The sequence below is a fragment of the Desmodus rotundus genome, chromosome 12 (assembly GCF_022682495.2).
Source record: "Desmodus rotundus isolate HL8 chromosome 12, HLdesRot8A.1, whole genome shotgun sequence".
Classification (NCBI taxonomy): Eukaryota; Metazoa; Chordata; class Mammalia; order Chiroptera; family Phyllostomidae; genus Desmodus; species Desmodus rotundus.
Window position 1 is genome coordinate 46,823,524 of NC_071398.1, and position 24,450 is coordinate 46,847,973.

The following is a 24,450-nucleotide window of genomic DNA, read 5'->3' on the forward strand; positions in this document are numbered from 1 at the left end:
GTGTGACTTTATTTAGATAGATTCCTTATATTCCTGTCAACCTATCCAGACAAACACATTTATATTTCTTCATGCAAAGCATAACTCAACTGATCTCTGCGTGTGTTTGATTTTAACAGGTTCCGGGGACCCGCCCAGGCTGTCCCCACCTCAGAGCCTTTGCCCTTGTCCTTCTGTCTGTCTGAAACAGAAGGTCCCCCGATATCCACGAGGGTAGCCACTGTCGCCCTGAAGGTCTCGGCTCAAACGCTACCCGCTGGTGTCCCAGAGCTGCCGTAACAAATTACCACAAATTTAGAGGTTTAAAACAACACAGATTTATTCTCTCACAGTTCTTGTGGTCAGAGTCTCTGCGGGTCGTAGTCAAGACTTTGTTGTGCGGGGTGGCGGCTTCCGGAGGCTCCAGGGGAGAATCCCTTCCCCAGCTATTCCAGCCCCTACAGGCCAGCTACGGTTCTGGGCTCAAGCCCCTTCCTTCGCCAGCAAAACCAGCAGTTCAGCACTAATCTCTCATTCTGACTCTCCCCACTCCCTTTTGGGATTATAATGGCCTCATCCAGAGAAGCCTTATATCTCAAGATCCTTAACTTAACCACATCTGCCAAGTCCCCTTGCCATATACGGTCTGGTCCTGTTTTATGGGTTTAGCATGGGAACCTCTTTGGGGGTGGCTGGTACACTGCCCTCCACTCCCTGCACAACCATCCAGGGTCAACAAGCTCCTTTCCCCAACATTTCTTCTCTTTTCTTTGTGCCCATTCTCATTTTATTCCTATCCTTTACAAATTCACAATTGCACCTAATGGATTTGTCTGTCTCCTTATTGTCTGTCTTTTCTGCTGGGTAAGGGAGTTCTGAGAGGCAGGGATTTTTTTTTCTGTTTGGCCTGTTGAAGGGCCCCCCGGCCTCTGAAACGTTTCTGGCACACAGCAGCCAGACGCTCGATCAATATTTGTGAAGACAAGCAGCTGGAATGGATCTATTTCTTGCCACCGAAAGAACCTCGCAGAGCAACCACAGGAGGCGGGAGGGGTGAAGGGATTTGCTCCGGGCTGCCTGGCCATCCAGGGAGTTGCAGCAGGGAGGAGACCACACACAGAGGCCACTTCTCCTTGCACACTTTATTTCTGGCCATTCTGGGAAATGTCCCCAGGATCTGATTGGAGAGATAGGAGTAGTCCACTGTCGGGGAAGGGAGACCCTGGAAACTCGGGTGACTGGAGCTTAACATCCTCAACATCCTTGGGAAGGAATGGGGCTTCTGGAAGGAGTGTCAGGTCCCTGCAGGGGTGGGAGGCCCCAGAATGCCGCCGGGTGCTGGGATGACTCATGAGTTGGCTTTGATGGTGTCCTGGATCCACTTGGTGAACTTGCAGAGGTTGGTGTAGACGCCGGGTTTGTTGGGTTTACCACAGGGGAAGTCTCCCCAGGACACGATGCCCTGTAGGGTTGTGTCGCAGACCACGGGGCCCCCAGAATCACCCTGTGGGGGAGAAAGGGAGGCACAGAGAGAAGAGGAGGTGTGGGGAGGTGGAGAGAGGGGGACCCACAGATGAAGGACCAGGCAGCAAGAGATACACAGAGATGGAGATGTAGATAGGTGAAGAGACACACAGAGAGAGAGAGAGAGAGAGAGAGAGAGAGAGGATGTTACCATTTCACCCCACATCCAATTACATCCTTCCCCACCCATTCCCCACTTCTTCACTTCCTGTCTCCCTCATTGCACCCCGCTATTTCTCTCACTCTCTGCTGCAGCCTCGGGGTACCGTATTCCTCCTACTGCACGCTCCTTCCTTTCCCCTCCTCACTCTTCACCCATCATTGACACCAACCCTTCTTGCAGGTAGACCTTGCTTTCTCCGAGAGGCAGTTCTCAGCGCCTGGAAGAGAGTTTCTCAACCTGGGCACCTTTGACATCGGGGCCGGCTAGCTCTCTGCTGTGAGAGGCTGTCCCTGTGTTGTGAGATGTTCTGCAGCGTCCTTGGCCTCCTCTACCCACTAGATACCAGTAACTGCCCTCTCTTCCCTCCCCCCTCAATCTCCTGCACAGCTCTGACAACCAAAAATATCTCCCAGCATTGTCCTGTGTCCCCTGGGGGTGCAGAATTACCCCCAGTTAAAAACTGTGAACGAAAGCGAGGCGATATGGCAAGTCTGAAAAGCCCAGTAACTGAAAGTAACCCCATGGGATGTTCTGATCGTTAAAAATAATCTTAACTGAGTGGGGTATTGCAAGAAGTCACGTCTCATTAACCCTTCATCTTGAGCAGGCTCTGCCCATTGGTTTTGTGCACCGGGGGTAAAAACATACTTAATATGCCGGAATGACCTCCTCTCCAGATCTGCAGAGATGAATGCCCTGACACCATGATGCGGGGACCCCGACATTGCTCATCGTTACCTTTTACCCCTGCAGCTCAGTAACTGTGTATATGAGACAGTAACTATCCTGCACCCCCCGTGTAAAAGAAACACGTATCTCCCCATGTTACTTTGTGTTCCATCCTAGAGATCACCCTCTGCCTTGATCTACCACTAATGGATATCACGTAATCGTCCTTAGATCTTTCCCACTGATTCTAACGATGAGAGAAACTACAGTACTGATATTCCTTGGAGCATTTTCTCGATCTTTTGAGATTTGCTTCTGGGTCTAGCTCCAATAAACTCTTTAAACCTTAGTTGAGGTTTGCAACCTCCTTCGGAGACAGAACTGCCGCTTGGACTAATTGGGGTTGCTGATCCTTCATTCTCCACAGCTAGGAATCATTCTCCTGTACTAATACTTGCCACTCTTTACTGTCATTTCTTATTTATGTTTATACTCAGTGTGAACGGCGACACAGAGCCTGGCATCAACTATAAGGAGGCCTCAGATCTGGCTCCTTCCCCCACTCGCAGACACTGTTTCAAGGCAGAAGAGCTTTGCTCCTCGGAACTTTAAACTTCTACTTTCTTGTGGCTTACTCTTCCTCATGATTTCTGGTTTAAGATCCCTGCAGAGTTTCTTCGGACAAGTCGTCAGTTAAGTGTGTTGAGCTTTAGCTCTTTGTCTGTCAGATAGGACTAATAATAGCAACACCCGAATGACCCGATCAGCTGATGCACGCGAACTACTGAAAACGGTGTGCAACCACTAGCTGCCGTCCTTACTCCACTATTCATGTTAATATTGTCGTTGTTATTATTTCTTGCCTTTAGTGGCCAAGCCCAAACCATGTGCTGGCATGAAAAAGCAATTTGTAGTCTGCATGCGAAACAAAACCAAACCCCCAAAACAAAACCACCCAAACCCAGGCACTAAGCTTGCCTTCGAGAAAAGCTAAATGGCTTGAAACGCTGCCATTCACACAAGACCTGTTTTCTTCTGATAACCCCGATCCCCACTCCTCTGTCCAGATTTGTGTGCCTCTACTGTGAAACTGGGGAACTGCCGAAAGAGTCATGTTTGTAAAATTTGGGGGGGAGCCGGTTAAGAGCTTGATAATTTATATCCCAGTAGAACCCCTGAGGGCCTGAATATAGGGGAAGGCCCCTGACTGCTGTGTCAGTTTAACTTCAATTGCTGTCGTCCTCAATGTGTATGTGACTTCCATGAGAACGCAGGGAAGCTCTGTGTTGGAGAGTAGGAGGTGTTGCTGAACATTGGCCTCCATCCATGTCTCCAGCCTCAACCCCTACCAGCCCATCTGCCCCTCAACACTGTCCCCAGGTACAGTGGCTTCTTTCTGTTCTTTGAATCAGCCAAAGTTCTCCCTGCCTCAGGGCCTTTGCACATGCTTTCCTTTCCCTTTAACCTTTGCAAGGCTGACTCTTTTGCATTATTCAGTCCCTTCTCAAATGCCACCTCTCCAGGAGGCGCTCCCAACCATCACTTTGAATATTGCTATCACTTGCTATCATAAAACTATGTTTTATTTTCTGCATAGCCCTTACCACCCCCTGAAATTACTCTATTTAGGCAGTTTCTTGGCCACATTTCCCCCCCCACACACACACACCTTTTTGCTCCTCCAGCCCTTTCACCAACTTTTTAATTGATATTCTATAGTAACAGTTCTCTCTCTCTTTTTAAAAAATACCTGGCATGGGTTTCTGTTTTCCTCCCTCAAGATGTCTTACCAGCATTTGCTAAAAAACTTCCATGCTACAAGACACATAACTGCTTGAAATTTGCCAAAATAAGTAGGCAAAACCGATATGTGAAGGGTGCCCCTTTCGATTTGATCTCTGTGCAGTGCCAACCTGCCCAACCACACAAAGCAGCCTTAAGCTCTCTCTCCATCTGCACTGTCTTACACAATAGCCACCAGCGGCAGGAGGCCGGGGGCAAGTGGAAGTGGTTTGCCCAAATCAAGTTAGGCTGTCAGTGTAAAAATCACACTGGCTTTCAAAGACTCACTATTGAAAAAAAAAGAATGTAAAATATCTCATTCATAATTATTTCATATTAATTACATTTTGAAATGATGGTATTTGAGATACATGGGGATACATATAATGTATTATGAATATTGTTAATTTCATAATAATATTGAACAATATTTCACAACCATTTATTTTTACTTAAAAAAAAATGCTGCTACTGCACGGTGGCTGGATGGCTCAGTTGGTTAGAGCATCATCCCATACACTGAAAGGTTGCAGGTTCGATCCCCAGTCATGGCACATACCTATCCCAGCCCGATGGATGTTTCTCACATCAATGTCTCTCTCTCTCTCTCTCAGATCAATGAACATATCCTCGGGCAGGGATTAAAAAAATGTTGCTACTGAAAAATTTTAAATTACATGTACGCCTGCCATTGGATTTCTTTCGGACAGCGCTGTTCCACACTATGAGCTCTGTGAGAACAGGGCTCCGAACTGATCTGGTCATCGCTGGATCCTCAGCAACTTAGCCAGGCTCCCCGTTCCATAGTTGGCACACAGTGTGTATCTGATGAACGAACAGACTTCTCGGTCCTCACCTGGCAGGAGTCTCTGCCTGCTTCATCGCCAGCACAGAACATGGTGTCGTTTATCTGTCCCGGGTAGGCCTCCCTGCACTTTTCGCGGCTTAGCACGGTGATGTTCAAGCACTGGAGGACCTTGGGGAAGTTAACTGTCAAACAGAGACAGAGAGAGTAGGACCACGATGAGCGATGAGCGTCTGAGCGTTGGAGAAAGCCGGGGAGGGGCAGAGTGCTCAGACAGCCAGGGAGAAGACTGACGTGTGGGCGAGCCTCAGGAGGGACCTGCACACTCACCCTGGGGACTGCTGGTTGTTCCCCAGCCAGATACCAAGCAGCTGGTCCCGGCAGCTGGACAGCGGGAGGAGATGTTGATGGGCTTGACGTACTGAGTCTCACGGACCCTTCTGTTCAGTTTGATGAGCATAAGGTCATTGGAGTGGGCAGGGTGGGAGTAGTCAGGGTGGGGGATGGTTGCAACCCCTTGAAACATCTGCTGCCCTTGTTCATATATGGGTGACAGGGAATGGCGGCCAAGACGGATTTTGACAAATCTGAGAAAGATGGTGCAGGTTACTACCAACCCTGAATTCTATCCCCGTATCTAATACCAACCACAGCCACGAAACTAGTCCCAACCCTGGTCCACCCCGTCCTCAACCCCAGCCCCAGCACCATCTTTATCTCCGACCCCATGTCCCACCCTCGCCTCATCTCTGCCTCATCACCACCCCGTTCCCAACCCCAACCTGAATCCCTTCCCCATAGAAGCTCCCAACCTATGCATCCTTAACCCCAAATCTGCCCATCCCCAACCCCACCTGTAACTAATCCCAGCCCCACCCTCCATCCCACACCTATTCCCAGTATCAGCTCTACTCTAACACCGCCCCAATTTCCATCCGCTTCCAATTCTAGAGCCAGCCCTAACTCTATCTCCACCCCAGACCATTGATATATGCATGCCCAGCCCCATTCCCAACCTCTAACCCAACTCTAAGCCCATTTCTAATCCCTCCCCCGCCACAACCATCAACATATGCATTCCTAACCCTAAACCCAACCCATTCCTAACTCCCATCCCCTCCCACAACCCTCTCCCCAACTTAACCCCTTCCCCACCCCACTCTTTTCTCCCAACTCCGTCTTTACTCCCATCCCCAACTCCACCCCCTCTTGCTCCTTCATCTCCAACCCATCTCCACCAAATCCTGCCTCCATACCTCCTCCCCGCTCACCCTTCCCCAGCCCTGTCCAACCCTCCTCTTGGAGCCCCACTCACTTCTTCCGGCAGTGGGCAGCTGTGAGTAGCCACTGCGGGTGCACCAACACGGCCCCGCAGTAGAGCTGGTTGGGGTTCAGCAGCAGGGAAGCCTGCCACGGCTGGGCAAGCCGCTCGCAGTCGGTCCCGTTGACGATGCGGCTGCTGCTGCTGCTGCTGTTGTCCCTCTGGGTGTCCCCTCTGGCCTCAGCCCCAAAGTCCTGGGTGCTCCCCGAGGCCCCCATGGCAGGGGAGTTGTTGCAGGAAACAAAGTCATTTGCAAGAACAGGCTCTGGGGGCAGAAAACGGGCGGGAAGGGGTTCAAGGGTGGATCTTGGACTCAGAGGGTGGGTCTTAGGATGTCAGATCCTTCCCTCTTCCCTCCCTCCCTCCCTTCCTTCCTTCTTCCTTTCTTTTTTTGGATGTCTGATTTCTGAAGGGCGCTTTTGTTGAGAAAGCGGGACCAGGGGTTTAGGGGCTGGGCCAGGGCTCTAGAGGCAGAGCTTGGAGAAGAAGTGTAGAACCTCTGGGAGGGAGCGACGCTTAGAACTCAAGGGCGGTATCCGGGTTCAGGTGGTGAGACTGGGCTCTGACTGGACCTCAATGTTCCTAGGAGTGGTTAGAGCTTCGTGGGTGGGGACAGGGGACGGTAAGAATTGGACCTTGGGGTGGAGCCAAGGGTCAGGGGGTGGAACCTGGGGACAGGTCAAGGAATAGGGCTTTAGAGGTAGGACCTGGTTTCAAGAAGTGTGGTCAGGCCTCAGTGAATCAAGTCAGGGCTGGATGTGGGAGGGGCTTGGAGCCGACTTGGGACGGACCCAAGACCAGGGTCACATGGGGGAGTCCTCCTATAACTAGTCTTGAATTTGGGAGAAAAAGTGGGGTTCTAGGACTTGAGGACAGGAGGTGGGGCCTGGCTGAAATGGGGGGAGTCATAGAGGCTGAGCCCCTCTGGGGTTGGGCAGAACCCAAGGACCCCCGACTGGAGATGTAGTCATCATTTGAGGTGTGGCTGAGAAGGGTCAGAGTTGGAGTACACAGGTGGGGGGAGCAGGATGGGGGGGGTCAAGTTCAGCTTGGGGGGCTCCGTGGAGGGGAGAGCAGGGCTGTTTTTCTGCATTCTGAACCACAAGCGTGCCTGCTGAATGCTCCTCCCACACCCACACCTACAGACACCCGCACCCCACTCCATCACCAGTCCCCCCCCAGTTTGTTCACTCGATCATACTCTTGCTGATGACCCAGAGAAGTGTTATGCACACACTCCAAGAAACACGCACACAACAGCTGTCACAGACAAGCGCACACGCAGCTACACAGAGACACGCATGGTCGTCCCAGGGACAGCCACACACAGAGCTCTGGTGCTCTGCACGCTTCCTCGGTATGCACACTCAGGGGAGGCCTGGGCTGATCTCACACCCACGCCATGTCTCAGCGACGTGACTATATGCCTCCAGTGCATGCATGTGCAGACTGCTCCCTAGACTCCAGCACACAGGCATGTTGGCCCTGGGACGAGATTACACTCAGTGGCCCCAGCATAGCACACCTGGCACCACCCCCTTCCACACAGCCACTGTCTCGGAGGGACAGCCACTTCTGCACACTCCATCCCCTGAGGCAGGGACGGCGAGTCCACACATGCAGCCCCGTGCAAACATGCAGTCACGTGTGACCACCCGTGGGCAGAGCCTCGAGCAATCGGACGGTCATCGGTGGAGCCACACAAAAGCTTGCACCCAGCCACAGCCACACAATCACACATAAGGACATGGACTCACCCTCACCCAGTCCTGGAGCCAGCCACATGCAGTCCCCCTGGGGCAGGCACTCCAGGGCCACACAGTCACCCACCGCTTCATCGTGCACACACAGAGCTCTGGTTACCTGTCACCCTCAGAGTCAGCGCTGCGATCAGGGCCCCGACCATCCACATGCAGGGGCGTCCTGTTGTAGCCATGGTCGCTGCACCTGGCGGGGGAGGCCAGGGAAGGGGGAGGCGCAAGTGATTAAGGAAACCCGTCCCCCCATTCCTCCCTTACCCCTCTTCCCAGGGCAGAGAGGGACCAGGTGGACGTTGCCCACCATCAGCGCCGGGCTGAACTTTGGGGGACTCCGCATCCAGATATCCAGCACCCTTCCAGTCCGGGCGAGGAGGAAGGACAGAGAAGAGAGCGCTGCGTCCAAGACCAGAGCCAGACGCAGAGACGCTGGTCGCTCGCAGTTCTCCTCCCCTGGCCTTACCTGCGCGTGTCCCCCAGGTAGGGGGTGGGGAGCTTGCTCCCAGCTCTGCCGCAGACTTCCCGGGCCTGCGCGGTGCTGCCGCCGCCTCCTCGTCGGCTCCGGCACCGGGCCTGGGTTATAACCACCCACTGCCGCCTGGGGCGCATTCCCGGGTAGTGAGGCGCCCTGCCGGGCCTTAGCAATCACTCCTCCGGCCTCCCCCCTCCAGCCTCCACCCCCAGAGCACCCCCCACCCAGTCCTGAAAGTCACTCCCTACCTCCCAGGCCCCGGGATGGGGAGGGGTCTCTGCTCTGGGGGTGCTTCTTGGCGCGAGGGTTTTTTTTTTCTTCCCCACGCCTTCACTGACCCTCCGTATCATCTTTCCAACCTCTTTCTCGGCGTTTTCAAACTCTTCTATCCTTCCTTCTCTCTCTTTCTGCTTCCCTCTGGGTCTTTCTGCGTCTCCTTCAGGATAAGGCGCTCACCGAGTATCACTTTTTGAGTCTCTCCCTGTCTCCCAACTTCCCTACCCCCACCCCCATCCCAGGCGGTGTCTCAACGTGTCTGTTTCTCTGTGCCAACCTCTCCGGCTTTCTGTGTCTCTCTGTCTTGCTCTTATCTGCGTCTCCACGATCCTCCCTCTTTTTAATGGTTCTGAATACTTTGTATGTCGAATATACTTTGGAATTCTCAAGTCTGCTTTAGTTTTTTAAATTATAAGTACTTTTCTTTATTTTTAAAATTTTTCTTTATTGATTATGCTATTACAGTTGTCCTGATTTTACCTCCTTTGTCCCCGTCCACTCAGTACCCCCCACTCCCTCAGGCAGTTCCCCCACCATCGTTCATGTCCATGGGTCATGTGTATCAGTTCTTTGCTCCATTTCCTATGCTGCATTTTACATCCCCACCGCTATTCTGTAACCACCTATTTGTACTTCTTAATCCCCTCGCCTCTTCACTCATTTCCGTCTGGCAACCCTCAAAACGCTCTCTGTATCCACGATTCTGTCTCTGTTCTTGTTTGCTTAGTTTATTTTTCAGATTCAATAGTTGATAGATATGTATTTTTGCCATTTCATTGTTTATAGATTTGATCTTCTTTTTCTTAAATAAGTTCCTTTAACACTTCCTATAATAATGGTTTGGTGATGATGAACTACTTCAGTTTTTCTTGTCTGGGAAGCTCTTTATCTTCCCTTTGATTCTAAATGATATCGTTGCTGGGTAGAGCAATCTTGGATGTAGGTCCCTGCTTTTCATGACTTTGAATATTTCTTGCCAATCCCTTCTAGCCCGCAAAATTTCTCTTGAGGAATCAGCTGATAGTCTTATGGGTACCCCCATTTAGGTAACTAACTTCTTTTCTCCTTTTAAGATTCTTTCTTTTTCTTTATCCTTTGGCATTTTAATTATCACGTGTCTTGGACTGGGCCTCTTTTCATCCACTTTGTTTGGGACTTTCTGTTTCCTGGACTTGCATATCTACATCCTTCACCAAATTAAGGAAGTTTTCTTTCATTATTTTTTCAAATAGATTTCCAATTTCTTGCTCTTTCTCTTCTCCTTCTGGCACCCCTATGATGGGAATGTCGGAATGCTTAAAGTTGTCTCAGAGGCTGCTTACACTGTCCTCATTTTTTTTTTTTTTGGATTCTTTTTTCTTCTTGTTGTTCTGATTGGTTGTTTTTTGCTTCCTTATGTTCCAAATCATTGATTTGATTCTTGGCTTCATCCATTCTACTGTAGTTCCCCTGCAAATTTTTCTTTATTTAAATTAGTGTATCCTTTGTTCCTAACTGGATCTTTTTTATGCTGCTGAGGTCCTCACTAAGTTTCTTGAGCACCCTTATAACCAGTGTTTTGAACTCTGCATCTGATAGATTGCTTATCTCCATTTTGTTTACTTCTTTTTCTGGAGTTTTGATCTGTTCTTTCATTTGGGCCATACTTCTTTGTCTCTACATATTGGCAGCCTCCCTGTGTTTGTTTCTGTGTATTAGGCAGAGCTACTTTGACTCTGTATCTTGGGAGTGTGGCCTAAGGTAGTAGGTGTCCTGTAGGGTTCAGTGGCACAGCCTCTCCCGTCACCCAGGCTGGGTACTCAAGGCGTGCCCTTTGCGTGGGCTGACTACACCTCCCTTTGTAGTTGAGCCTTGATTGCTGTTGGCAGGTCAATGGGAGGGATTCACCCAGGCCAGTCAGCTACAAGGACTGGCTGTGACCCCTGACCACCACTTTTTGCTCTCTGTGGAGGATCAGCTGTGCAGGGGCAGGGTGGTGGTGCTCCAGATGGTCTGTTGCTGTCTACTGAGTACACTGGCCCCTGGGGTTTCCCAGGTGGTGCAGACCAAGGTCAGCCCCCACCTGTGTTTTGCCTAAAGCCACCCTGCCTGAGCTATAAGGCAATCTGAGAAGGCTGCTACTTGTGCTGGGCTTGGAGATTCCCAGGGGAAGCCAAGCTGTGAATCTAGGCTGGCTGCTGCTAGTGCAGGGCCTGGGGCTCACTGAGGCCAGTGGTTGTTTGTTTGAGAGGATTTAGGAAGTTGTGAGGCATGAGCCAAGACCAGCCATTCATATGGAAAAGCAGCTTGGGTGGGCCCTTAAATTGGACGGGTGGAGTCTCTTGGGATCTCCAAGGCAGGCCAAACAGTGTGAGCCATGTTGATGGAGTCTCAGATATGGCACCAGCTTGCCAGCTCTGTGGGGGGGAGGATTTAGAAAAGGGACAATGGTCTCTGCTCACCTTGATGCCAGGCACTTCAGTTTCTCCCCGTATGTCACTGGTGCCTTCCAAGCTGCTACCCTGGTGCTGGAGCTCAGAGGGAGTGAGTCTGAGTAGGTGAGTCTGCGTGTAGGTTCTCTAAGAGGAACTGCTTGGGTCTCCAGCAGTTTCTTCCACCACCTCAATCCCCACTGGTTTATGCAGCCAGAAGTTGTGGGGACTTATCTTCCTGGCACTGAAACCCTGGGCTGGGGACCATGGTGTGGGACTGAGACTCCTCACTCCCGAGATATCCCTCCCGAATTTTTATCCACTACATGTGGGTGAGGGATCAGCCCATTCCGTGACTGCACCCCTCCTACCAGTCTGGATGGATATGGTTTTCTTTAATTCTGTAGTTGTCAGATTTCAATTCAACTCAATTTCTGATGGTTCTGAATGATGGTTGTTCTATATTTTAGTTGTGATTTTGATGTGGTTGTGCAAAGAGGTGAACCAAGTCTGTCTATGCCTCCATCTTGTGTCTCTGTGATTCTTTTTTTAAAAGATTTTATCCATTTATTTTTAGAGGGAGGAGAAGGGACGGAGAAAGAGGGAGAGAAACATCAGTGTGTGGTTGCCTCTCATGCGCCCCCTAGTGGGAACCTGGTCTGCAACCCAGGCATGTGCCCTGAGTGGGAATCAAGCTGGTGACCCTTTGGTTTGCAGGCAGGCACTCAATCCACTGAGCCACACCAGCCAGGGCGTGTTCCTGTGATTCTTAATTAATCTCTCTACACCTCTGGGTCTCTATCTTTCCTCCCCTGCATCTCTTCTCTGTGACCCTGTCCTTTTCAATCTCTCTCTCTCTGTTGCTGGTTCTAAGTATCTGTATCTTTATGTCTTTCTGTCTATCTGTTTCCTCCACTCTGCATTTTGGCCCCAGAAGACTCAGGCCACTTTGCCAAGGGACATCCTCAACCTTTTCTGCCCTTCACCCTGGGGCTGGGACTATGAAGCAGAAAAGGGCAGGGATCCAGTCTGTACGGTGGCCCAGCTGCACAGCCAGGCGTGGGTGAAGGTGTTGGGCAGGGCTACCCGTTGCTGAAGAAACAGGCCAAGAGGCCAAGATAGGGGGGCGGGTGGCTTCTGGCCCTTTCAGAAATGGGGCACTGGGTGGGGAACCCAAAATATGTCTTCTCCCTTGCTGGTCCTAGGCCATCCAAGGTTGCCTCTCCTGACCTCTTCTCCATCCCATCTCTTTCTGTGCTCCCACAACTCTCTGCTTCCTTTTTTCTTTTCTTTTTTTAGTGTTTGATTGTTTGTGCTATTACAGAAAAATACGGAATGCTTCGCGAATTTGCACATCACAGGTGCTATGCTAATCTTGTCTGTGTTGTTCCCATTTCAGTATATGTGCTGCCAGAGTGAGCACTCTGTGTCCATCCTAACTGGGACTCCAAGTGTCTGACCCACCTAGGATGTAAGAGTCAAACGCTCACTCAACAGGTATTTGCTGAGCACCTACTGTGTGCCAGACTCAGATCTATCCATGAACAAAATGGACAAAGGCACCCGGAGATGCTGCCCTCGTAGAGGTCACATTCCTTGAAGGGAAACTCCAAGCTATCTTGCTTACTTCTGTCGCTCCTGTTGAAGGGAGGTTTTAGAGCCCCTGAGGCTGGCTTAGAGCACAGGGGGAAAATAACTTAAAAAAAATTAAATCCTGAGCCCTGGCCAGTGTGGTTCTGTTGGTTGGACCATTGCCCGTAGACCAAAAGGTCATGGGTTTGAAGGTCAGGGCGTGTACCCAGGATGAGTTCCATCCCCAGTTGGGTGTGTGTACAAGAAGGAACCAATCGATGTTTCTCTCTCTCTTTCTCTCTCTCCCTCCACTTCTGCCCTCTCTAGAAGCAATGAAAAAAAAAATGTTCTTGAGTGAGGATAAAAAAATAAAAATAAAATTCTGAGGTTTATTTTGACGATTATGAGGAATATTTCTTGTGTTAAAGCGACAAATCCAGCAACCTAGTACTTTCTTAGTCTTTTAAGTTTAGCTTACAAACCTTTTCATTTCAGATATGTCTTAACACACTCTCATGGGGTTTTTTAATAATAAGTTTGGTCTGGTTTACAAACTAGGTACTGTATCTTCAAACGTCTTAAACTACGTTTCTAAAACAAACACATCCAATCCCTTCTGGAAGTCTTTCAGTTGTTAGACAAACCTCCAACATTAAAATACACTTTTACACCTCTGTATGTCACATGTGTAAAAATGACCAAGGCTGCTTTTTTCAAGTTTCCCCACACTGGATGTAAAGTTGGTATGACTCCAACGGAAAAATCACAGATCAATGACACATTTCAAGCTGAAGTCACAAGGCTGTCCCTATAACAAGTACCATTCTCTTAAACGTACAAGCACCCTTAGCACCAACTGTGCAAAGATTCTACTTCAAAAACCATTCATGTTAAAGACTGGGCCTTTAAATATTTCTCTGCTAAGTTTGAAAACATATCAGAATTGAAAGAAGACTTTCAGTGGCAGAGCAGTGAAGAAGGCTGCTTCCTGCCACTCAAATCCTGACTTGGCCACCAGTACCTGTGAGGCGTTGGGCCAACAGGGGAGCCTCTCTGAGCCTCAGTTTCCCTGCCTGTCATCAGGGAACATAATGGTGGCTCGCTCACAGGCTTGCTGTGAGGATTAAATGAGTTAACTTGTACAGCCCTTAGAACAGTGCTCGGCATGTGCTAAGTAAGTGTTTTATTATTATTATTTTTATTATTATTATTATCCATTAAGGGAGAAAAAGAAGGGAAGTTGGTTTTGGCCTGGACATTGATGGATTGGGTTCCTCCTGGCAATCCGGGTGCATTTCATGGCCCTAGTTTTCATTTATAACTTGTAGAGGGGGTTGGTCAAGGCAGGCCCAGAACCTTCCTGTGACTCAACATTTCCATGGACTCATAAAAGGCAACCACTGCCTCCTATTACATGCCCTTGATAAAAGTTTGTATTTCCTTGGTCCTGAAGACATTTAAGTGCTTTTTCTCCAACTCGAAAGATCTTTGGAACTAAGGGTCTCTGTTCTTTTCAAATGCCCCCCCTGTCTTGGGACCCCATCATCCTTCCATCAAAAATGACACAGGATTGACTTTGTTCAGTAACTGTCAGTTTCATTCTACTCTGTCCTGGGCAAAAAGAGCCCGCCTTAAATATTTGCCAAACGAATGGGTTGTCTTCTCTGATCCTCCCTCTGTTCCTAAATATATCTCTGCTCTAACCCCAGCCCCACGCAGGGCCCTTTATTCCCTCTCTCTGGGGAGCTATTATCTGTCCCACTCACCTTCTTTGGACGACATGTGACTTAGATGTTATTTTTGTCTTCCTTGGGGATGGTGCAGTGCTGGGTGGGGGGCAGTGTAAGAGAAGGGTGCCTCTTTGAGGACAGGCACAGCCCTGGGGTTTGCGGGGTTTGCAGAGGGGTGTACCTTGGTTTGGGTCACGTGTGGTGCATGTTGGTGGGAGAACCCCAGAAAGCACATGGAAGCCTGGGTCCTCACCCAGCTCTGCCCATCTGCTCCCCTCATTTCTTTGAGGGCCTTCAGTCTCTCCTCCTCCCTGCCCATTCCTCCCACCTCAAACGGACCCCAGTGAGATCTTCCTAATAGCTGGATCTGACCTCCTCCTTCCTTTCCTCAAGGTCCCCAGGGTCAAGGCCAATTTTTTCTGCCTGGCATTCAAAGCCCAGCACCATCTTCCACTGACCTACATTTCCAGTCACGTCCCCACTTCTCCTGCTTCAAGCCCCAGATGCCACCATCCTGAGCCATGTGCCATCTCTGGGCACACCCCCAAGCTTTTCTACAGGTTGTTCCCTCTGCGAGAATGCCATCCACCCAAACTTTTCCTCCAGTGAATTCATGTTCAGCCTCCCTTCCCCAGCACCCCAGCTCCAGCCCCAGCTCAGTCCTCATCTTCTCTCCATGCACCATCGCCTTGACCTCCTTCTGACCTCCAGCCTCTCCTACCTGGTCCATCCTACACATCTCCAGTGCTGCTCCTGCTCACAATGCTTCCATGACTCCCCACTGCTGTTGGGAGGAAGTCCCAGACTCTCAGCCTGGGGTTTGAAGTTGACCTGGTTCTGGCTATTCTCTCCCGTCACTTTTACTACACGCAGTGTCTCCTAATCCTCTCACCTTCCTGCTTTTACCTCTACGAAGCGGGGTTAGGGGAGAGAGCCACCCCTGAGGGCCAGCACAAGGTAAAAGACTCAAGGACATCTCCCTGGAGCAGGAAATTTGTCAAACGAGGCTGTTGAAATAACGAGGAATATCTCGGTTTCAGGGCAGCAGAAGTGGGAGGAAAGCAAAAAGCATCGCCAACAGTGAAATTCCCTCTTTATTGAGCAGGCAGGTGTGCCAGACACCAGTGCACATGTCTCAACGTGGTGGAGACTTTGAACCCTCCCAATGGCAGCCACTGCTTTATGAGGAATTTAGTATTATTATCCCCATTTTGCAGATGAGAGTCTGCACAGTGAAGGAAGGCACTTCCCAAGGGTGCATGAGTAGCAAGGGGCAGAGCTGGGATTGCAACTCAGGTTTTTCCAGACTCGTGACCACTTCTCTGTAAGCAGACAGCAAGCCCATGGGCTAATCAGGCAGAGAGGGCTGTTTGGAAGGGGTTTTCCTGCATTCTCTTAGTGGTGGGGGCAAGACCTCAGCCTGTGTCCCTGCTCACCCCCAGGGATGCAAGCATGCGGCTGGGGTAAAATCAGGCAGAATTAAGCATGAAGGGTCGGACCTGGGAAGGTGAGGGGAAGGCAAGGTCTTGGTCAGAGATATTTTAGAGCCAACAAGTGGGGATCGAAGTCAAGAGTTGGATGTCACGTGTGAGAGCTAGTTGCCCTGTATGACTTTTTGGATCCACTGGCAATATCGGCAGACATCGGTGTAGACCCCAGGCTTCTCCTTGGATCCGCAGGGGACGTTGCCCCATGATACAAGGCCTCGGAGACGGTCCCCACACACCAGTGGACCCCCGGAATCACCCTGTGGGAAAGAGGGAGAGAGTCAGAAATGCAGGGAGAGAAAGACACGGAGACAGAAGGAGACACGGAGACACATAGAGAGGGAAAGACACACTCGCAGATGGAGAGAAATACTCAGGGATAGACAGACGGACAGACACACACTCACAGACAGGGAAATAGAGAGACCAAGGGAGAATCAGGAGCAAGGAGAAACAGAGAGAACACCAATATCCAGAGAGGCATAGAGAGAAAAAGAGAAAAGAAAAGAATAAAGGTAAGAACAGAACAGAGTCTGACAGGTCCTGGAGGTGGGGAGGGAGTGAGGGGGTTGGAGAGAGAGGTGTGCCTGCTCTTTCTTTTCATCCAGATCACGTGTTATCACTTTATCGTGGTCTCTGTTTCCTTCTTGGCTAGTCCAGAGCCTTCACAGTAAGTTTTGGCATGAGGTAGGGAGACCCACGGACAACCGTGGAGGAAACCCAAGGTAAAGGTATCTGGCAGTGGGGGGTGGATCCCCTTCTCTCCTGGGTGGGGGTCCCCCTGCTCCCCAGCTTGGCCATATCTGAGCAGGACTTGTAAAGTCTGTGTCTGAAGGACCATTCCCTCATGCATCTGCCTCCATACTGTGTCTCTCTAGTTCTCGATCTCTCTCTCCATCTCCATCCTTGTCTGCATTTCCCGTCTCTGCCGGGGTCCTTGCTTCCCCACCTGCTCCTGACGGTGTCTCTGCGTGTCAGACTGACTCTCTCACCCTTTTCATGCCTCAGAGTCTCTCCCAGTGTATCACCGTTAAGTTCTGTTTGGGTCTGTGTGTGGCGCTCTCTTCCTGTCTTGGTCTGTGTTTCCGTGTCTCTGTCCTTTGCTATGTAACTGGCAGGTCCCGAAATCCATCTCACCTGGCAGGAATCCTTCCCATACTTCTCATCCCCTGCACACACCATGTTTCCGGTGATCTGGCCAGGGTAGGCACGCTCACACTCCTCGTGAGGTACCAGGTGGATGTATGCGCACTGGATGGTGTTAGGAAAATCACCTGACGAGAGACAGGGGCCAGGCTCCATTCACAACCCATCCTCCCCACATATTCCGCAGCCATCCTCCAACATCTACAATTCCTCCCTCCCCTGTTGGTTCTCATTCCCCACTGGTTCGCTTCTCCCTATTTGTACTTCTTTTTACAACCCATTTCTATTGGCCCTGACTCCTGATAGGTCCCTCTTTAGGTCATTCTTCTCCCCCATTGACTTGTCTTTCTCACTGGTTGCCTCTTCTTCGTGAGTCATTTTCTGTTGGTTTTTCCTTTTTCCTAGGTCTTGCCTCCACTTCTCTCTCTTCCATCGATCCCACCTTCTCCAGTAGTTACAGCTGACCTCTAGACTCTCTTCCTGGAGTAGTGACCTCCTCTATTACACCCCTTTGTCCTTCATTGGACCATTCTTCCCCTTGGTTCATCCTGATTGGTCACCATTTGACCATTAGTGTTTTCCTTACTGGTCCCCTTTTCCCCATTGGCTCTCTCCTCTTATTGGCCCTTCATCAATGCTTCCATGGTCCACCTCCCTCATTGGTCCTTTCCTAAATGCCTGCCCTCTCCCATTGGCTCTACACTTCCATTGGTCCTTCATCTGATAGTCCACCTTCTTTTTTTGGCCCTTCACTTATAGGCCCACCTTCAGTGGTTCCTGCTGATTTATTGGACTGTTTCTTCCTCTGGTCTTTCCCATCGTGACTTTTCTTGACTATTCACTCTTCTCCAGTGGTCCTTCCCCCATTAACTCTCTCTACCCATTCACTCTCTCAATTCGAATTCTTTAGTTGGCTCTCCTGCTTTATTAATCTCTCTTCTTTCATTAGTCCCTCCTCTGCTTATCCCTTCTTGGTCATCAATTCATCCTGATCGGTCCCCATTTGACAAGTGGCCTTCTTCCTCATTGGTATCTTCCCATTGACCCTTCATCTTATGGCCCATCCACCCCTACCATTCGTCTACTGGTCTACTTTCTCCACCGACTATTCACTCATGGGCCCAACTCCCATATTTGCCATCCCTCCCCATTGACGTTTCACCCAGTGATCCATGGTCCCATTGGTCTGCATCATTGGATCACCTTTATCTTTGACCCTACCTTCCCTATGACCCATCACCCATTGGCCTTCCCCCTCCCCCACATTGTCCTTGTCCCACTGACCATATTCTGTCTTGCCCCAGCCTAGGATGTGGCATCTGGTGTGGCTGGACGAACAGTCTCTCTCCAGGGCCAGCGGCTGGATGCGTTCAGAGAGATTGGCTGGGCGCTTCAGGCGTAACAGCATGATGTCCTGGTCGTGAGTGGCAGCATTGTAGCCAGGGTGGACCACGGTTCGGACAACAGAGCTCTGCTCCTGGAAGTGCTCTGTTTCATAAATGTTGTGCTTCCCCAGGTAGACCTGAAGATTCCTGGGAGAGAGGAGGGCTGGGTCACACCTTTAGCTCTTGGGCTGCATTTGAGGCTCCAGATGGGGCCACGGTGGGAGGGGAAGAGAGCCTGGTACCCATGAACTATCTGGCCTGTTTCCCTTGGTCTGTTCAGCTCAGTAAATGACAGTTCTATCCTTCCAGAATAAACTTGGTGACTATTCTTGGCTCTTTATTTCATGCCTCACATCAAAGTTGTCCAGAAATCCTTTTGTTTCCCCAATGTATATCCACAATTTGATTACTTCTCATCTTCTGCACTGCTACCATCTTGCTCTGAGCCAACATCATCCCTTACTTGGACCATGGCAGTAGCTACCTCATGGACTCCTTGCTTCTGCCATTGGCCCTCTATAGCCTATCTTCTGCAGAGCAGCCAGAGATGTTTTAACAACACAAGCCAGTTCTGTTCTTTGTCTTCTCAGAGTTTTCTGATAACTCCCGTCTTACTCAGAGTAAAGACCAAGGTAGTCACCATGTCCCACAAAGTGCTGCCCATCACCTCACAGGTATCTCCTCCCACTCTCCCTCTCTCTTCTTCTGCCCCAGCCACACTGGTTTCCCTGCCTTTCCTTGAATACAACAGTCATTTTCCTGCCCCAGGGCCTTTGCACTAGCTGTTTCCTCTGCCAGAAACTTTTCCCCCCAGATATCTGCATGGCTCACCCCTTTACCTCCTTCAAATGTCACATCCTTAGTGAGGCCTTTCCTGGTAACCCAATTAAGATGTAAATATCCACCTTAACAGGCAATTCCTATCTCCCTCTCCTGTTTTTCTTTCCACCAGAAACCCTATCATTATTATTTTATGTATGAGGTATATGCTGAATATTTACTTGTTTTATTGTCTCTTTTCCTACCATAGCATCCGTGCCCAATAGCACCGTGTGCAGTGATGAAAACTTCTCTATCTGTGCTGTCTGACACAATGATCAACACCCACATGGTGTTACTGAAAGTAGCTCATGAATTTGAAATTTCATTCCATTTTTATTAATGCAAATTTAATTAGCCATATGTGGCTGATGGCACAGCTCTAGAACATCAAGGTGGGGTTTTTGTTTTGTTCAGATACAACGTCCTCAGTGCCTAGACCAGTATTTGGAACATGATGGATATTCAGTATATATTTGCAAAATGGATCAAAGAGCCACGTCCTTGCTCAAAAGCCTCCTGGATCTCCCCATTGCCCTCAGAATAAAGCCCAAGCATCTCATCCCGCCATTCTCTGCCCGCTTTGAACTGGTAACTCTCCAGACTGTTCTTACTTCATGGCCTTTCTCCTTGTGCTTCCTCTGCTCCAAATGCTCTTCCCCCAACTTCCCTTGGCAGCTCTTCCTTATTTTCCATGCCTCGGCTTGAATTTCATCCCATCCATCGGCAGTAGGTACCTCTGCTCTTTTCTCTCGGGGAGCCATCCCTGTTCTCCCCCTTCACTGGATTTATGGTAATTTGCAATTGTATGATTTTTTTCAGGGGCTTGTTGGTTAAGGAACAGTCTTTCTGTCCTTATGTCCCCAAGGGCAGGGTCTCTCCTCCACTCCTGACTCCCCACTGCCCAGCTCCAGTCTGGACCTTAGTGGGTGCTCTCAGTCAGCAGGCTCCGAATGAATGAGGATGGTGGGAGTCAGGCCAGTTCTCCCTGAGCTTGGGGGAGACCATACTGGGGGTCCTTGAGTCCATGACCCTGCCTGACAAGACCCCTCCCAACAGTGAGGTGAGGCACCTCTTGCTTTCCACACACTTGAATTGTCCCTTGTCATTTCTCTGAGCCTCGGTTTCCTCACTGCAAACTGGGGCCAACAGACCCTTATTGTGGAATTCTACCCAGGAAAAGGCATTTCACTGCCTCACCGGGCACCTGGCCTGCAGTGAGCATTGAACAGTGGATGTCAGCCTAATGTGGTTGTTAGTCTCCTGTGGATTTGTCCCTGGCCCCCTTCGCTCCTCTGTCTCTGCTCACTTTTTGGGTGATTTCATCCCATCCCATGGCTTTAAATATCACCTGCTTTGCTGATGACGTCTAAAATGTTTACGTCCATTTCTGACTTCTCTTCTGAGTACCGGTGGCCAACCTGGCACTCTTCTCGGACATCTCTCAGGTATCTCAAACTCATCTTGGTGAAAGCAAAATGTCTGATGCTCCCCCGCCCACATCCAAACTGTTTCTCTTTCCCTCTCCCCTGACTCAGCAAAAGACACAACCAAACACCCAGTCATGCAAGTCAAACACTTGGAGGTCAGCCCTGTGTGCTCTCTGTCCTTTTCCCATCCCACATCGCCAAGTCCCGCTGGCTCAGTCTCAAAATAACTCCCAAGGTTTCCACTTTTGTCCATCCCCACTGCTAGCATGCTGGTCCCAGCCACCATTTTGGAGCCCCGGACAACGGCAACAGCCTCCACATTCATCCTTTCACCTCCTTTTGCCCAGGCCCCTTCCCACAAGGTAGCCAGAGTGCTTTTAACAATGAAATCAGACCTTGCTGCTTCCCAGATAAAAACTCTTCAGTGACTTCCCACCGTACCTAGAATTAAATCCATCTCTCTCAACAAGACCCCAGTGAAAAGAAGGTCAATTCACAAAAGCAGCAATTCTGCTCAATTTTTTCTCTGTTGGACCCCCAGGGCCTTAAACAGTGCCTGGTAGATATTTAATGCTCAATTAAATGTTGGTCAAATGAGACTGGTTATCTGGTGACCTCACACGGCGGGGGGGGGGGGAGGGGGACAGGGGGATGTGTATGTCACGTCATGCCTGAAGTTTGCAAGATGTCGGTGGGATCCAATTGCAACCACTCCCCACCCACAGCGTGGAAACTCACGGTTTTTTGCAGTGGGCAGCTGTGAGGACCCACAGCGGGTGAATGAGGACCCCTCCGCAGAGCAGGCGGCCTGAGTGGTAGAGGGCAGCTTGGTAAGGGTGAGACATGTGTTCACAGGGTCCGCCATGCTGCACCTTGTCCTTCAGCTCTGCCTGTACTGAGGGATGGAGGGTCTGGGTCAGAGAGGAGGTGCAACCCCCAGGGTGACCCCGATCCTGTCTTAATCATCAAGGTTATCACCGTCCCCACATCCAAAGTTATCCAGTACCATCCCCAAAGCCAATCCCATCCTCCATCTCTTCCCCATCTTCACTCCCACCTCCCACCCCCTGCCCTGTCTACATGCCCATTACTCACTGAGCCTCCAACATCTTCCTTATCCCAAACCCACCCCATCTGTGACTCCCATATCCATTTCCAATTTCTGCCCCATCAGCAATACCCACCCTGTCCCTAAACCTCCCCAGCCCCTTCCCTTTCTTCCCACCTGCCACAATCAGAACCAGTACTGCAATCAGCGTCTGCATGGCCGGTCCTGGGAGGGGAAGCCAAGAGCTCCATCAGTCCCTATCTCAGACCCCACCCAGGCCTCTCCCCGCTTTCTCTCCTCCTCGTTGGTTCCCTCCTTCGTGGCCTGCCTTGCTCTCCCAACCCTTGACCTCTGATCTTTGCCCAGCCTTGTAGTCTCTTGTCCCCTTTCTTCCATCTAAGGGTCCCTTGAAGGCAGGTGAGAACCCAGCACTGCATGGGGTAGTCCCAGGAGCCTCTCACTGTAAGAGTCTCATGAAGTCTTTCTACTCCTCTTGGCTCTAGTTTGCCTGCCTGGGAGCAGGGAGGGCTGGCCTGGGAGATCCTTGATGGTGTCTCCTGATGCATTTTCCTCTGCACCTTGGCTCTGAGCTCACCTGTTGCTCACCGCCCCCCACTTGTAGGTTCTGGGGTGCCATGTGGTCTTACCTGCTGGGGGCCACTGCCTACTGGCCCAGGGGTTCTTGGGTTGGGGGCAGGGACAGCACGTGTCACAGGCAGATGAACAGGGAGACAGAGTCAGAAAGACAGGAAGCTGAGGGAAGAGAAGGGATTGGCAAAGTAGTGAGAACTCCTAGGAAGGAGAGAGAGAGAGACAGAAACAGAAAGAGAGATCGAGCAGAAGATGCAGGGGCCTCAGGGGCCCAGGGCAGCAAACACTGCCTGACAGATAATGCAAGGCTCTGGGCCTCCCTGGAAGAGGCTGGTCTTGTCCTCAGAGGCTCCTGGTGCTTCCTTTTTAACCCCTGTCTCCCCAGGTCCCTGAGGAAACTGCCCCACCCTTTTCCTCCTCACCAAGCCTCCCACGCACATTCCTCCCACCCCCATAGCTCTGCCCCTGATGACCCCTGACCCGAGCTTCCAGGAAAGGAAGCACTGGTCCCTAAGTGCACTGGGGGCCCAGACTCCGGGGTCTGAGGGAGGAGGGGTTGGGGGCCTGGGCTCCTGGGTCTGGGGGAGGAGGGGGTTGGAGGCCTGCACTCCTGGGTCTGAGGGAGGAAGGGCTGGGGTCCTGGGCTCCTGGGTCTGGGGGAGGAGGGCCTGAGGGTCTGCACTCCTGAGTCTGAGGGAGGAGGGGCTGGGGTCCTGGAGTCCTGGGTCTGGGGGAGGAGGGGCTGGGGGCCTGGGCTCCTGCGGCTGGGGGAGGAGGGGCTGGGTGCTGACTCCTGGCGGTGGGGAAGGGAAAGATGGAAGCTTGCCCTCTTTAGTCCTTGGACATCCACGTCCTTGAGCAAGAAAGTGTCTGAGGACCAAATGCAGGCCTCCTGGGAAAGTGACAGTCACCCTGGCCTCCAAGGACCCCACCACCTCTGTCTGTGGGTGCTCAGGACCCACAGATCCTGGAGCCCTGGGAACCAGGCAGCATGGGTTAGCTGGGTTGGGGTGATTCACGCACCTGCCTTAAGTCCCTCTGTGGGTGCTGACGACCTCCTTGTCCCCACGAGAGAGTGAGCAAGCTAGTGAGAAAGCATGTGTCACCCAGCTGGCACTCGACCCTGCCCCAGGCTGGGGCGCAGGCCCAGGCACTGTGGGGACAGTCAGGCACTGGGAACAATCAGGCTTTGTCCGCCCCCAGCAGCCAGTGCCACGCTCCTGGCAGCTCCGTTTCCCAACCTCCCTTCCAGAAAGGCGGGTGGCAAGCGGCTGCGTCAATAGTTCCTCTTTATCCCTGCCTGACAGTCTTGCGGCTGTCTTTTGATTGTCCACCCACTTCTGCCCCGATATCAGGACTCCTGGCCCTCCCAGACGCCCTCCTCCCAGTTGGCCCACCTCGGAGGTCTCCGTCCGCTTGCTTCCCTGGCCCTGGTGGGGTGTCTCCCTGCCGGTCTCTTTCTGGATGTTTCTCGGCGTTTATCTCAGTGTCTACCTGTGTCTATCTCTCTGCCTCTTTCCCCATCTTTTTCTCTCTGTCTGTCCTTCCCCTTGATTCTCCGAGTCTCCAAATCTCTCTCTACTGATCTTCCCTTATCCCAGCAGAAGCGCGCACATGCGCACAGAACGTCAGGTTCCTGCGGAGCTAGAAGGGGAGACAGTGGGGGGTGGGGGTGGGGGTGGGGGGCTGGGGAAGCTGCGGGGCCGCGGGGGGATTTGGGCACTTGAAATTCAACACCTAGGGAGAGACGTAGAAATTAGCAGGACTGCAAGAAAAGTTGAGCGCGACGTGCGAGTGTGGAATAGGGGGCTCTTGGGCTACGGAGGGACCAGGGAGGATGTGAGTTGAGAGGTCCGTGCGCGCCGGGGAAGCTGGTGGCAGCGGTGTGGGCTGAGGATCGAAGGCGTGCGTGGCTGAGTGGGAGGAAACTCGGGTGGGTATGGTGGTCACAGGGACCGGGGAGCAGCAGGGCGTGAGAAGGAAAACGGGGGCTTTCAGGAAAGTCGTTTGCAATGAGGGCTTCTGATTTTATTTTTCCGGAAAATTAGAAAATATTTTATTTTATTTTAAAAAAATATTTTAT

At 51.1% G+C, this 24,450-nt stretch overlaps 2 protein-coding genes and 1 pseudogene across 12 annotated transcripts; all 3 read right to left on the bottom strand.

Annotated features, from left to right (window-relative positions):
* Window positions 1-303: 303 nt before the first annotated feature.
* Window positions 304-8,938, bottom strand: LOC112310142 (kallikrein-5). Of its 5 annotated transcripts, none has more exons than XM_045200313.2 (6): window positions 8,832-8,938; window positions 8,107-8,190; window positions 6,238-6,508; window positions 5,253-5,509; window positions 4,974-5,107; window positions 304-1,483 (listed from the first exon to the last, which is right to left on the bottom strand). In XM_045200313.2, the coding sequence occupies exons 2-6, from the start codon at window positions 8,177-8,179 to the stop codon at window positions 1,328-1,330; spliced, it is 891 nt and encodes a 296-aa protein (XP_045056248.2). In that variant the 5' UTR covers window positions 8,180-8,190; window positions 8,832-8,938; the 3' UTR covers window positions 304-1,327. The 5 variants fall into 5 exon arrangements, with proteins under 5 accessions (XP_045056248.2, XP_045056247.2, XP_045056249.2 ...); XM_045200312.3 differs by having other exon boundaries at window positions 8,811-8,937; XM_045200314.3 differs by lacking the exon at window positions 8,832-8,938 and adding an exon at window positions 8,721-8,819.
* Window positions 8,939-12,483: 3,545 nt separating this feature from the next.
* On the bottom strand, window positions 12,484-12,582 carry LOC112310257 (U6 spliceosomal RNA; annotated as a pseudogene).
* A 2,960-nt stretch (window positions 12,583-15,542) lies between these two features.
* Window positions 15,543-23,953, bottom strand: LOC112310146 (kallikrein-6-like). Of its 7 annotated transcripts, none has more exons than XM_071220002.1 (8): window positions 23,765-23,953; window positions 23,391-23,451; window positions 22,424-22,529; window positions 21,954-22,001; window positions 21,467-21,618; window positions 18,379-18,626; window positions 17,086-17,222; window positions 15,543-16,208 (listed from the first exon to the last, which is right to left on the bottom strand). In XM_071220002.1, exons 5-8 carry the CDS (start codon window positions 21,571-21,573, stop codon window positions 16,056-16,058), a joined length of 645 nt encoding a protein of 214 aa, XP_071076103.1. In that variant the 5' UTR covers window positions 21,574-21,618; window positions 21,954-22,001; window positions 22,424-22,529; window positions 23,391-23,451; window positions 23,765-23,953; the 3' UTR covers window positions 15,543-16,055. The 7 variants fall into 7 exon arrangements, with proteins under 7 accessions (XP_071076103.1, XP_071076101.1, XP_045056252.1 ...); XM_071220000.1 differs by having other exon boundaries at window positions 21,467-21,623; XM_045200317.2 differs by lacking the exon at window positions 23,391-23,451 and having other exon boundaries at window positions 21,467-21,623.
* Between the last annotated feature and the right edge of the window lie 497 nt (window positions 23,954-24,450).

Bases quoted from the DNA above. Each gene is read 5' to 3' on its own strand.
- LOC112310142 (XM_045200313.2), bottom strand. From the start codon at position 8,179: ATGGCTACAACAGGACGCCCCTGCATGTGGATGGTCGGGGCCCTGATC. The intron at 6,509-8,106 runs GTAACCAGAGCT...TTCTGCCCCCAG, and splicing joins GCTGACTCTGAGGGTGACAG to AGCCTGTTCTTGCAAATGAC. The intron at 5,510-6,237 runs GTGAGTGGGGCT...CATCTTTCTCAG, and splicing joins GCTGCCCACTGCCGGAAGAA to ATTTGTCAAAATCCGTCTTG.
- LOC112310146 (XM_045200315.2), bottom strand. From the start codon at position 21,993: ATGCAGACGCTGATTGCAGTACTGGTTCTGATTGTGGCAG. The intron at 21,624-21,953 runs GTGGGAAGAAAG...TCCATCCCTCAG, and splicing joins ACTGGTTCTGATTGTGGCAG to TACAGGCAGAGCTGAAGGAC. The intron at 18,627-21,466 runs GTGAGTTTCCAC...CCTCTCTCCCAG, and splicing joins GCTGCCCACTGCAAAAAACC to GAATCTTCAGGTCTACCTGG.